General features: G+C 39.9%; 1 protein-coding gene and 1 pseudogene across 1 annotated transcript in view; one reads left to right on the top strand and one right to left on the bottom strand.

Annotated features, from left to right (window-relative positions):
* Positions 1-13,769, top strand: part of Slc25a20 (solute carrier family 25 member 20) — a 34,203-nt gene that overhangs the window by 15,159 nt on the left and 5,275 nt on the right. The window contains exon 4 of the mRNA XM_020172306.2: positions 1,484-1,574. Within this exon, the coding sequence (XP_020027895.1) occupies positions 1,484-1,574 (91 nt within the window). The remainder of the gene's footprint in view (positions 1-1,483; positions 1,575-13,769) is intronic.
* Positions 5,711-6,071, bottom strand: LOC109691988 (large ribosomal subunit protein uL29-like; annotated as a pseudogene).

Raw genomic sequence — 13,769 nt, 5'->3', positions numbered from 1 at the left:
CCTGAACAAAGATTGAGATATTCAAGACTCCAGTTCCATCCTGTCAGCCCTGCTACATTCACCATAATGGCATTTGGTGATGGTGTGGAAAGGAGCATTACCAGGCCTTGAGTTGGGAGGCCCAGCACTCACAGGTACCTGGGATGGGCCAGAGGAGTGCCAGAATAGCCAGGTGGTCATAGTCTCCACGTCATGCCCTGTGCACCATTCTAATCAGAGGAAAGTCCTCAGGCCCTTGAGATGAGGCATGCCCAGCTTAGATTTTGGACATCCTGGCAAGCATGGAGCTTGTTGGTCTCATTGAGGGAATTTAGTTACTGAGAGGACTTTTGGGGATAGCAGTAGGAAGGTGGCTGTATATGAAAGAAAGCAAGGGTCTTGGCTATTCAATAGTCAGCCTGTGTGCTTAGTTTATGTGTCTGAAGTAGATGTGTGAGCCCTTCCTGAAGTGAGGGCATGGAAGAACAGGGCTGTTGAAACAGGCCCTGCCTGAGGGAAGAATCTACAGTGGATATCCTTCCATTGCATTTAACATCTGTTACCCTTGTCTTGGGCTCCTTTCGGTTGGGTCTGACCTGAAGGGTCATTTATCAGAGGCCTGGGTAGAGGGGCCTGACATCCAGGCCAGCGTTAAGTTTTTCAGCAATATTTGCTAAGTTGGAGGGACTCTGTTGAAGTGCTGAATATAACTGTGCCCCATTGCCACCAGACCATTGTTAATCCCAGGAAGAAAAGGAATTGCTAGTGATGGCACAGACAGATACTGTGATAGATATCTCCTTATACTCAGGCTGGTTCGTTCTGTGGGGGCCAGAGTGAGAACTACTAACTCTGTTCACTGGAAGACTTTTCTTCATACAGTGGACACAGTACCCATCATTCCTGCCTAAGTATCATCTCTGACTTAACTTTTTCTCAGCATCTTATACTGCATTCCTTACAAGTGACAGCTGGCCTCAGCCTGTGGAGATAGTCACAGCTATTCTTCCTGACCTTAAAGCTGTTCTGCTTGAGTCTTGCCTTTGAATGTTCTCAAGCCCTTGGTGGCCCAGAAGTGAGATTGAAAGGGAAATTGGGTCTACTGAGGTCCAGATCTTGGGTTAGAAGCTTTCTCCCAACAACCCAACATTTTACTATTGGCGAATCAAGGCTCTGAGAGGCCTGAGTGGTAACTTGTTCATAGTCACTGAGCCCAGGGGTGGAAACCATGTATCCCCACAAAGCTTCTCCCATGGATGAGGGATTCTGAGTATGCACCACATGTGAGTGGTCCTCACACCAGGCTCTCATTGCTCTTGACACTGAGACCCTGCTCTAGAAATTTGGTATTAGGATATACTCAGAACTTGGCTTTTGTCTGAAATCTGATTTACTTGTGTCTGTGTTTCTTCCCAAAGTACAAAACCATCCTCTTCATTGGGATTGCCTCTGTCCTTGGTGGTTAGTCACAGGTGTCTACTTCTGTTTTTTGTTTTCAATACAGCTACCCACAACTGTTTGCAGCGGGGATGTTATCTGGTGTGTTCACCACAGGAATCATGACCCCTGGGGAACGGATCAAATGCTTATTACAGGTAAGGCTGTGATCAAGGGGAAGGAAACAAGATTTCTCCATTCAGTACACAATTTTATGTGCATATATATGTCCTTTTACCTTTATAAAGGCTTTAGGTGAGTTATGCAATACAAGGTTTTCAGGAATATGGAAGCAATTTCAATGGAATCAAGAACTAGAATAGTATAACAAATCAATAAAATGTTACATGAGGCATTAACCCTGACCTACCCACCCCTAGTAGCAGCCACTTTGGAAACTGAAAAGGCAAGTCACGTCGCATCAGAAGTGGAAGGGATGCTGCTCCTGCTCAACATGTCATGTGTCCCTGTCAACTGTCCAAGAACCTAGTGCCTTTGCAGGGTACTCCACTCTATAATTTTGTAACTTAAGAATGTTTAAATACAATCATATAGTATGTAAACTTTTCCAATTGGCTGTTTAAACTCAGCATAATTTTCTGGAGATTGATTCAGATTATTGTATATATGAATAGTTCTTTCATTTTTACTGCTGAGTTGTAGTTACAGTATGGATGTACTATTTAACCATTCATCCATTGAAGGACATCTGTGTTGTTTCTAGTTTGGGGCTATTATGAATAAAGATGTTATAAATACTTGCATGCAGAGATTTTTGTGGGAAAATGAGTTTTTATGTCTCTAAGCTAAATGCCCAGGAGTATAGATGTTAGACTGTACAGTAGTTGCATCCTTAGCTTTTAAAGAAACTGCTAAACTGTTTTTCAGGCTCATTATAATATTTCACATTTCTACCACCCATGTACAAGTGATCTTGTTTCTGTATATTCTCACCAATATTTGATGTGGTCACTATTTTTCATTTTACCCTTTCTAATAGATATTTAATAATACCTTGTTTTACTCTGTATTTTCTTTTTTAAAAAATTTATTTCCTTAATAGCTAAAGATGGCAAACATCTTTACCTTATGTTTATTTGCTATCTGGATATCCTCTTCGATGAAATGTCTGTTCATGTATTGTGCCCATTTTCTTTTTTTTCAAACTTAGTACTAGGGTTTGAAGTCATGGACCTTGCATTTATGCCTGGGGCAGCCTCGACCAGATCCTTCCATTTATGCTTTCCACTTAGGTACACACTATTGTGTCCAGCCTTTATTGGTGAAGATAGAATCTCTTGAATTTTTTCTTGTACTGTCCTTGAACCACAATCTTCTTGATCTCTACCTCTGGAGTAGCTAGAATTACTGGCATGAGCCAGCATGCCCAGGCCATTTTGCACATATTCTAACTGGATTTGTTTTTATTGTTGACTTTTGAGAGCCCTTTATATATTCTGGATACTATGTAGTTTGTAAATATTTTCTCCCAGTTATAATGTCTTTTCATCCTCTTGGTAAGGTCTTTTGTAGAGCAAATGTTTTTAATTTTCTTGAAGTCCAGTTTACTAATTTTCCTATTATGGATCAAAATTTAAGTATTAATAAGAATTCTTTAACTATATCTAAATTCTGAAGATAGTCTCCTTTTTTTCCTAAGGCTTTTATTTATAATTTTTTTCTAAGAACTCATTTATTTGGCTAAATAAGTAAATGTTAAGTAAAGGTTTTCATAATGGTTTTAGATTATACAATTGAAAAAGGTTTAATTGCCAACTGAATGGGATCATTAGTAGGTTTTTTTTAGGAACGTTTCAAACTGGTATGATCAGAGGCAGGTTGATAGAAGAAGTATGATTTGAGCTGGGTTTTACAGAATGGTTCAGATGGATGGTGTAAGCCAAAGTAGGTATGAACTCATTTGTGGGAGCAGTGAGCAAACCAGTTGGGCTGGGGTAGAATCCCTTAGTGGCTGATAAGCCTGCAAAAATAGTGGCTAGGTAGCCAAACATTAAGGACTTTTTGCAGCTGCATTCTTGACAATGCAAAACAAAGTAGGTTTTTGAAGGAGTACAGAATGACACATAGTCAGAGCTGTGATGTAATGGCTTAGGAAACTCAGGTAGCAATAGCTAATTGGATGGAATAGAACAAGAAATGGACATCCAGTTGGTTGGTTATTTGATTTGGTTGTATACTGATGAATGATTACACTAGAGCAGTGCTGCTAAGGATGGGAAAGAAAGACAAGTAACTGTTAATTTTTTTTCAATAAAACTTTATAAAAAGCAGATCTAAATGTTAATTTTGAATATGTATGTCACATGGATGTGTGTATTTAAGTGTCATTTAGTTTAGGAAGACTCAGTAGACCTTAGTGAATGACTTCTGGGGCAAAAGAGAAAAGGTAGTTAGAGATATTTTGTTGTTTGAAGGTTTAGAGACAGAAGTTCCTATTTTGAGAAGCTGGGAAGTATGTTCTGTAGTACGTGTTGACAGTCTAGTTCATGGTGCTTTGTTTAGCAAGCCCCCTTTGTTTCTGATTTTCTTTTCTTTTTTTTTTTAATTCTTTTAATATTCATATGTGCATACAAGGCTTGGGTCATTTCTTTATTTATGATTTTGTGGTGTTTTGTTTTGTTTTACTTTTTTTTTTTTTCATTTTTTTTTCTTTTATTATTCATATGTGCATATAAGGCTTAGTTAATTTCTCCCCCCCTGCCCCCACCCCCTGTTTTGTTTTACTTTGATGGTATTGGGGATTGAACCTGGGCCTTGCTAGGCAAGAGCTCTACTACTTGAGCCACACCCCCAGCCCTTTGTTTCCATTTTGTTTTTCAGACAGTGTCTTGTGCTACCTTGCCTGGACTGGCCTTGAACTTGAGGACCTCCTGCCTCCACTTGCCCACCAAAACAAAACAAAACAAACAAACAAAAAAACTGTTTTGTCTGTACTGTCCATTATACCAGTACCCTTTGTTGAAAAGACTTTCTTTTTCTTTTTTTTTTTTGGGTGGGATTGGGGTTTGAACTCCAGGCTTCACACTTGCAAAGCAAGGCACTTGAGCCTGCTTGAGCCACATTTCCAGTCCATTTTGCTCTGGTTATTTTGGAGATGGGGTCTCACAGACTATTTGCCCCACTGGCCTCAAACTGGGATCCTCTTGATCTCAGCCTCCCAAATAGCTAGGATTACAAGTGTGAGTCTCTGAGCCCAGATGGTTTGAACTCAAAGCTTCATGCTTGCTAGACAGGTGCTCTATCACTTAAACCACACCTCTAGCCCTTTTTGCTGTGGTTATTTTGGAGACAGGGTCTTGTTTTTTTTTTTTGCTCAGGCCAGCCTGGACCACAATCCTCCTATTTTATGTTTCTTGCCGTTGCTGGGATGACAGGCACATACCACTATCTCTGGCTTTTTTCCATCGAGATAGGGTCTTGCAAACTGTTTTTGCTGGGGCTGACCTGGAACCAAGATCCTTCCAATCTCGCCTTTCCACATAGCTTGGGATAACAGGTAAATACCACTACACCCAGCTATTGGCTAAGATGAGATCTCACTTTTTGTTGGGATGGTCTCTGACTGTTATCCTACTGATTTCAGCCTCTCAAGTAGCTAGGATTACATGCGTAAGCCTCCAGTGACTGGCTAATTCCACTGAATTGTTTTTGCCTCTGTTAAAAATCAACCAGGCATATTTGTGGAGATCCATTTCTGGGTCCTGTATTCTATTCTACTGATCTGTGTGTCTATCCTTCCATCGATGCTGTATAATAAGTGTTGAGATTAAGTAGACTGATTCTTCCCACTTCTTTCTCTTCCCAGTACCAAGGATTGAACCAGGACCTCACTCATTCTAGGCAAGCATTCTTACTACTTGAGCCACACCCCAACCTTTTTTTTTTTGAGTAGTACTGAAGTTTGAACTTAGGGCCTCATGCTTGCTAGGCAGATGCTCTACCACTTGAACCACTCCGCCAGCCTCCACATACAATCCTTTTATTCATGTTTTTGTTTTTATACTTGCTCTTAGCCAAAAGGCCAAGATTATTTTGTGAGTGTGAGAGATTGGGATTTGAGCTAGGACTTCACACTTGAGCCATACCTCCAGTTCATTTTGGTCTGGTTATTTTGTAGATGGGATTTCTGAACTGTTTTCCCAGGCTTGCCTTGAACTGTGATCCTCCCTATCTCAGCCTCCCAAATAGCTAGAATTACAGGTGTGAGTCACCAGCACCCTGCTTATTTATTTATTTATTTTGACAGTTTCATGTTTCATTGTAGTGGTAGGGATCAGGCCTTGACCACATACTGACACAGAAGTTACAGGCGCTGCTTTTTGGTCTTCACTTTCTCCTCGTGCTTGTTCCTTGTGCTTGTTGAGCTGGTAGCACAGAGTTCCTGTCTTCTTGGGCCACAGATCCAGGGGCCTGTACCTCTTGCACTGAGGTTTAGAATTTCCTGAGGTTTTCTTTATGAATCTGATTAATGGCAGTGAGAACCTGGGCAATGGATTTTTGGACAATTTGCATCTTGGAGAGCTGCCTGTCACTTTGGAGATATGCAACTGCGACAGTTCCACCTTCAGGTCACCCAGCCATTTCAGCAGCTCCTCCTTCTTGAGGGGAATGGTCTGAGCCTTGATTTTAGCCATAGCTGCATTATCTGCCAGGCCGCCTGGTCCCTTATTTTTGTTTTTGAGATAGGGTCTCACTAACTTTGCCCAGGCTGGCCATGAATTCAGATCTCCTACCTCTGTCTCTCCAGTAGCTGGGATTACAGATGTGCACTACCATGCCCAGCTAATTTTGTTTTTTTAAATTGTTCTGCTATTTTAATTCCTTTAACTTTCCATATAAATTTTATGACAATTTAGAGATTTTGAAAGATCTTATTGACATTTTGATAGAAATTATTTAAGTTTATACATCAATTTGGGCAGAATCAACACCTTTATTGTTTTGAGTTACCCATGGATTGAGTTACCCATGGATTTGAGTTACTTTATTGTTTTGAGGCATACCCATGGATATGCCTCTCTTTTATTTAGAACTTTGAGTTCTTTCACCAGCATTTAGTTTTCAGCATATAAGTCATATACATGTTTTCTTATATTTACCAAAGTGTTTCTGTCTCTCCACCTCTGCCTTGCAAATTTGTAGCACAAATGATATTGTCATTTTTTTCTTTTTATGGTACCGGGGCTTGGACTCAGGGCCTACACCTTGAGCCATGACACCAGCCCTTTGGTTTTTGTGTGTGTGTGTGTGTGTGTGTGTGTGTGTGTGTGTGTGTGTGTGGTACTGGAGCTTGAACTCAGAGCCTACACCTTGAAACTCCACCAGCCCTTATTTGTGAAGGGTTTTTTTCAAGATAGAGTCTTGCAAACTGTTTGCACAGGCTGGCTTTGAACCACAATCCTCCTGATCTCTACCTCCTGAATAGCTAGGATTACAGGCTTGAGCCATTGGTGCCCAGCCCACCAGCCCTTTTTTGTGGTGGGTTTTCTTGAGATAGGGTCTCAAAAACTATTTGCCTGGATTGGCTTTGAACAGTGATCCTCCTGATCTGCCTCCTGAGTAGCTAGGATTATGTTTTGAGCCACCAGCACCCAGCTGGTACTGGGATTTTTTGAACTTACTATCTTTTGCTTGCTAGTCAGGTATTCTACTGATGCTCCCAGCCCTTTTTTTTTCTTTAGTTATTTTCCAGATAGAGTTTCATGTTTTTCCTCTGGGCAAGCCTCAGACCCCTATCCTCATACATATATAGATGTGTGCCACAATACCCAACCTTGGGAGGGGTTTTTATAGTACACAGTTAATTTTGTTAATTATTATAGGACAATTCAAATGAGTTATTTCAAATGAGTGAGTTGTAGCAGTTGATTTGTTTTTGTTTTTTCATCTTAGTTGTTAAATTTGTGTGTGTAAAATTGTTTGCAATATAACCTTATTATCTTCTTGATGTCTGCAGGGGCTGTGATGGCCATATCTCCTGTTTTATTCCTGGTATTGATCACAAGTGACTTCTCTCTTTCCTTGTCAATTTCACCAGAGGTTTGCGGTTTTATTGATCTTCACAAAGAAACAGCTCTTTATTGATTTTTCTTCATTGTTTATGTTTTAAGTTTTATTTGCTTTGCTCTTGTCTTTTAAAATTTTCCATCCTTCTGTTTGTTTTGGATTATTTTGGTTTTCTTCTAGGATTTTGAGTTTAAATTATTGGTTTGAAGGTTTTCCTCTTTTCTGGTATATGCAATCAGTGCTATACATTTTCCTCTCAGCACTGCTTTAATTGTATTCCACAAATTTTGATGTATTTTCATTTTCTGCCAGTTCAATGTTTTTTATTTCCTTTCAGTCTTTTTCATTGAATCATAGATTATTTAAAAGAATGTTGCTTACTTTCCAAGTGTTTAGAAATTTCAATTTTGATTCTATTGTGGTCATTTAAACTATATGATCTGAATTCTTTAAAATTTGTTGCAGTTTGTTTTATGGATGTGCTGTATATCAGTATATATTCCATGGACATTGGAAAATGTGTGTTTTGCTGAAATTTGATGGCATGTTCTATAAATGACAGTTAGGTACTGTTGGTTGCTGGTGGGGTTGAGTTCTTCTCTATTATTGATTTTCTGCTTAGTTACCAATTGTTAATAAAGGGATTTGATATCTCCAACTCTAATAATCCGTGTTTTTGTTTCTCCTTCAGTCCAATCAATTTTGTTTCATACAGTTTTCAGCTTTTTTGTTTGGTTTGTACACATTTAGGATTGCTATGTCTTCTTGGTGGATTGGCCCTTTTATCATTATATAATGTCCCATATTCTATATTTTTGTTTATGAAGTTCTTTGGTGGGGGGATAGTACTGGGGTTTGAACTCAAGGCTATGCTCTTTGCTAGGCAGGTGCTCTACCATTTGAGCCACACCTCAGCCCAGTCTGTTCTTCCTTAGTCTTTCATATTTCAGGGTTCTTTCTTTTATTGTTTCCTTTTTGTTTAGAGAACTTCCTTTAGCTATTCTTTTGGAGTAGATCTGCTGATGACAATTACTCATAGTTTTCCATTATCTGCAACTGACTGATTTCCTGAAGGATATTTTCACTGGGTATAGGATTCTGGATTGACAATGCTTTTCTTCTTTAGCACTTGAAAAGTACTGTGCAAATTTCTGCTGCCCTCCTTGGTTTCTACTGTCATTCAAATTGTTTTTCTCCTGTAGGAAAGACTTTTTTTTTTGGCAGCACTGGGGTTTGAACTTGGGGTCTCACAAGTACTAGGCAGGCACTCTTACCAGTTGAACCACTCCACCAGTCAAGACTTGTTTTTTCTAATTACATGTAAGATTTTTTTCTTTTTCTTTAGTTTTCACAAGTTAAATTATGATGTGTCTTGGCATAGACTTTTTTTGGGGCAGTACTGGGTTTGAACTCAGGGCTTCATGCCTGCTAAATCAGCCACTCCACCAGCCATTTTTTGTGTTGTGTACTTCTAAGATAGGTCTCTCGAACTATTTGCCCAGGCTGGCTTCAAACTGAGGTCCTCCTGATCACTGCCTTCTGCGTAGCTAGGATTATAGGTGTGAGCCACTGGCACCTGGCTTGGCATAGCTTCTTTAGGTTTATTTTGTTTGCTGTTAACTTCTTAAATCTGTAGGTTTATGTTTTGGCAAATTCGGGAAGTTTACAGCAATTATTTGAGTCCTACCCTCTTTTTTGTCCTACCCTCTTTTTCCTCTACTTTTGAAACTCTGAGAATAGATAATGTTACATTTTTTTTTGTTATAGTCCCGCAGATCTGTGAGGTCCTGTTCATTTCCTTTTAGTCTATTTCCTCTCTGTTATTTGGATTAACTAATTTCCATTTTTCTATCTTTTGTTCACAAGTCCCTTTCTTCTACACTACTGCTGTGTGAGCTATCCATTAAACCTTTTATTTCAGTTGTATTATTCAGTTCTAAAATTTCTACTTGGGAAACTAGGCATGGTGGGGCATACCTATAATGCCAGCTACTCATGAGGTGGAGGCAGGATGATTATGAGTTGGAGGTCAGCCTGGGCAAAGGTAGTGGTGAGATGCTGTCTGAAAAACAAAATATAGCAGGTGCTGGTGTCTCATGCCTGTAGTGCTAGCTACTCTGGAGGCAGAGATCAGGAGGATCGCGGTTCAAAGCCAGGCCAGGCAAATAGTTTGTGAGACCCTGTCTTGAAAATACCTATCACAAAAAGTGCTAGTGGAGTGGCTCAAGGTGAAGGTCCTGAGTTCAAGTCCCAGTACCACAAAAAAAAATACAAACAAAAGGATTAGGGATATGATGCAAGTGGTGGAGCACCTGCTTAGTATGCATGAGGCCCTGGGTTTCATATCTAGGACCACAAAAGTGAAATAAAAATAAAGTTTCTATTTGGTTTTCCTTATATAATTCTTTTTCTCTGCTGAATCTACTTTTTTTGCTGTGGCTTTCTATTTTTCATCTGTTTTGAGCATGTTCATTATTGAAGGGTTATTGTTTTTTGGGGGGTGGGTGGGGTTTAAACTCAAGACTTCACACTTGCAAAGTAGATACTCTGCTGCTTGAGCCACACCTCCAGTCCATTTTGCTCTGGTTATTTTGGAGATGGGGGTCTCATGAACTATTTGCTTGAACTGGCCTTGACCTGTGATCCTTCTGATCTCAGTCTCCCAACTAGCTAGGATTATAGGTGTGAGCCACCAGTTCCAGCCTCATGGAAGGACTTTTTTTTTTTTGGCACTTGGGTTTGAACTCAGGGCCTACACCTTGAGCCTCTCCACCAGCCCTTTTTTGTGATGGATTTTTTTCAAGATAGAGTCTCATGAACTATGCCCACTGCTGGCTTTGAACCATGATCCTCATGAGATCTGTCTCCCAAGTAGCTAGGATTATAGGAATTAGCCTGACTTTGAAGAATTTTTATCATGACTGATTTAAAATCTTTGTTAGACAATTCTAACATCTCTGACATTTTAGTTGACATTTTTTGCTTATCTTTTTTTTCAGTTCAGTTTAAGATAGTCCTGGTTTTGAGTATGACAGGTGATTTTTCAATGGAAACTTGGATATTTGCATGTTACTTTGAGACTCTGAATCTTATTTAAACTTCCTATTTTCCCTCTCTTTCTCTTACATCTCCCCAGCAGGAAAGTTAACAATGTGGCCTCATTAGTGTTAGGTGGAGGTAGAGGTCTAGGTTCTTCATGTGGACTCTATTGAAACCTAAGGGTGTAGGTTTTACTGCTGGAAACCATTTTACTGCTGGGTAAGTGTGGGAGTTCCATTGTCTCCACTGATACCAATGTGTGAGAGAGTGCTGGTAAGTCCTGCTTCCCTAATTGGCCTTTACTGATTCCACCCCCACTGACTCCAAGCATATTGGGTGCTTCATTCCAACCTTATGAAGGTAGAAGTCTAAGCTCCTAGGCTGGTTGAGTTGGGATGTTTTGCTGGAGTAGATTGTCTAGTATCCAAAAGATTTTTTTTTTTTTTTTTTTTTTTTGCAGTTTTGGGGATTGAACCCAGGGCCTCTAGCCTGATATGCAAATACTACCACTTTGAGCTACAACCCAGCCCTTTTGTTTTTGAGATAGTCACCTAGGCTGGCCTCAAACTCAAGATTCTTCTGCCTCTTGAGTAGCTGGGGTTACGCATGTACACTACCATGGCTGGTGCCTGACTTTTCTTTTTCTTTCTCTTCTTTTTTTTTGAGACAGAGTCTCATTACGTAGCCCAGACTGGCCCTGAACTCACTATGTAGCTCAGGTTGTCTTCAAACTCACTATAGTGCAGGCTGACCTGGAACTTGTGGTCTTTATGTTTCAGCCTCCGGAGTTCTGGAATTACAGGTGTGAGTCAGCACAGTAGCTTTTGAGTTTTCTTTTTGGTCTGTGCCTCTTGTAAGAGACATAAAGAGGACCCTGAGAACTCACCACATGATTCCTTAAGTCCCAAGATCCCTAATAGCTGTTCTGCTTTCTTTTCTCAAACTTTTAGTCCATTTATGTTTGTTTTAAAAATAATGTCCAGAGTTTTTTGTTGTTGTTGTTATATTTAAGCAGGAGTAATATGGAAAAGTACATCTACTCCATCTACCCAGAAACATAAGTCTGCATATTGATTTTATCCTAGGGAATGTTTGTGTTTGGTAAGCCTTTTCCATCGTTCTTTTCCCTTATGTTTTTTTCCTTTTTGCTTTTTCCTGAGTCAGAATTTTCTGTTCCTAAGTCAGATATTTACCTGTCCATACTCAGGGTGAATGCCTGAATTCAAACCCCAGTACTCCAAAAAACCCCAAAAAAACCAAACATACATACATATATATACACATATATATATGTGTATATATATGTAAATACCTCTCTCTACTCTTTTTTCCCTTGTCAATTTCTGTGCTTCACTAATTGCTCCTGCTTATATCAAAACTCTTTGAAACATTATTTTTTGGTTTTTGCTTTTTCTACTCACTGTCTCTAGTTCTTCTTGAATTATTAAATCCAGTCTGGTCTGGTTTTTGCTTTACAACTCAAACAGAAGTGCTTTTGTGAAGGTCACCAGTGAATTTTATGCCTCAGTCCCATTATCGATTCTTGGTCTCACCTTTTTTTTTTTTTTTTTGCAGTACTGGGGTTTGAACTCAGGGCCTACACCTTGAACCATTCCACCATCCCTTTTTTGTGATGGGTATCTTTGAGACTGGGTCTTTTGAACTATTTGTCCATGCTGGCTTCGAACCTAGATCCTCCTGATCTCTGCCTTCTGAGTAGCTAGGTTTATAAGCATGAGCCACCGATGCCTGGCTGGTCATCATCTTTCTTGATCCATCAATAGGCTAAACAATCATTCCATGCAACTTCTGTGAAGTGTATCTACACTTAAGGCCCACCTCCTCATTTTCCTTTGGCTTTTCATTCTGTCTTCTTTGTTGATTCATTTTATTCTCCATTTTTCAATATCCGTATGAAGACTTAATCCTGTTACACTAATTTCCTTGATTTTTTTTTTTGTCTTGTCTCATGACATATGTTGATGACCTCAGACTTTTATCTCCAACCCACACTTTTCCTAAACTCCAGATTGGTTTATCCAGCATTTCTACTTGGGTGGCTCCTAGTCACTATGTACAAAACTGATCTGTCAAACTTCTTCAATCTCTCCTCCATCTATAGCCTTCCCCAGCTCAGGTGGTGATGATACTGTCCTAGTTATTCAGGCCTAAAATCCATGAGTCCGTCTAGAGTCCTGTCTTTCAATGTATAAATTCCATCTGTTGAACAGTTAAGCTGGCTTTTAACATAACTCAAATCTCTCACTTCTTCCTTTTCCTCCTCCTTCTCCCCTTCCTCTCTTCCTCCTCTCCCTCCCATTCCTCTTTCTCCTCCTCTTTTTTTTTTGTTCCCCAGGCTGGTCTCAAACTCCTGAACTCAAATGATTGTCTTGCTTTGGCCTCCTGTGTAACTGGGACTGCAGGCACAGGCCACCATGGCCAGTTTTCTCCCTTTTCACCTCCATTGAGTTTGTATTGCTTCAAATTATTCTATTTATCCTATTTCAAATTATTCTTTTTAATTTTTTTTAAATTTTATTATTCATATGTGCATACAAGGCTTGGGTCATTTCTTCCCCCTGCCCCCACCCCCTATTTCAAATTATTCTGATGGCCACCTTGTTTCCCTGCTTGCAGTCTGTACTGCACAGACAGTGAGAGGAGTCTATCAATATGTATTCCTATGCCCAATCTTCCAAGACTCCAGATTACTGTGATTCAGCTCCTACATCCCTTGGTCACATAGATCTTTCTGCTGCCCTCAAACATGCCAGTTCACCTTGGATCATTTGGGGAAGTTATACAGAAAGAGTCATGGATACTTTAATTGATATTATCTTAAATTTATTAGAAAAATTGATGTCTTTCCAATTGAAAACATTTTCCAACCAGAATTAGATTCTCTCGCTCTCTCTTTCTCTCTCTATCTTTATCTCTCTCTCTCTCCTCCTGCCTCCCTCCCTCCTTTCTTTCCTCCCTCAGCAAGAAGTTTATTTAGGGCTAGGGATGTAGCTCAGTGGTTCAGTGTTTGCCTACCATGCACAAGGCCCTGGGTTCTATCCCTGGTACCATCCAAAAGAAAAAAAGTTAAGCAACAAGACTTGAAGGGAAGCTGGCGCCGGTGGCTCACACCTGTAATCCTAGCTGCTCAGGAGACAGAGATCAAGAGAATTGCGGTTCAAAGCCAGCCTGGGCAAAAGACTCTATCTTGAAAAACCCTTCACAAAAAATAAGGCTGGCAGAGTGGCTTAAAGTGAAGGCCCTGAGTTCAAGCCCCAGGACCGCAA

This window comes from Castor canadensis, chromosome 17 (assembly GCF_047511655.1).
Source record: "Castor canadensis chromosome 17, mCasCan1.hap1v2, whole genome shotgun sequence".
Classification (NCBI taxonomy): Eukaryota; Metazoa; Chordata; class Mammalia; order Rodentia; family Castoridae; genus Castor; species Castor canadensis.
Note: the sequence above shows the minus strand (reverse complement) of the source record. Positions and strands in the feature narration are given on the sequence as shown.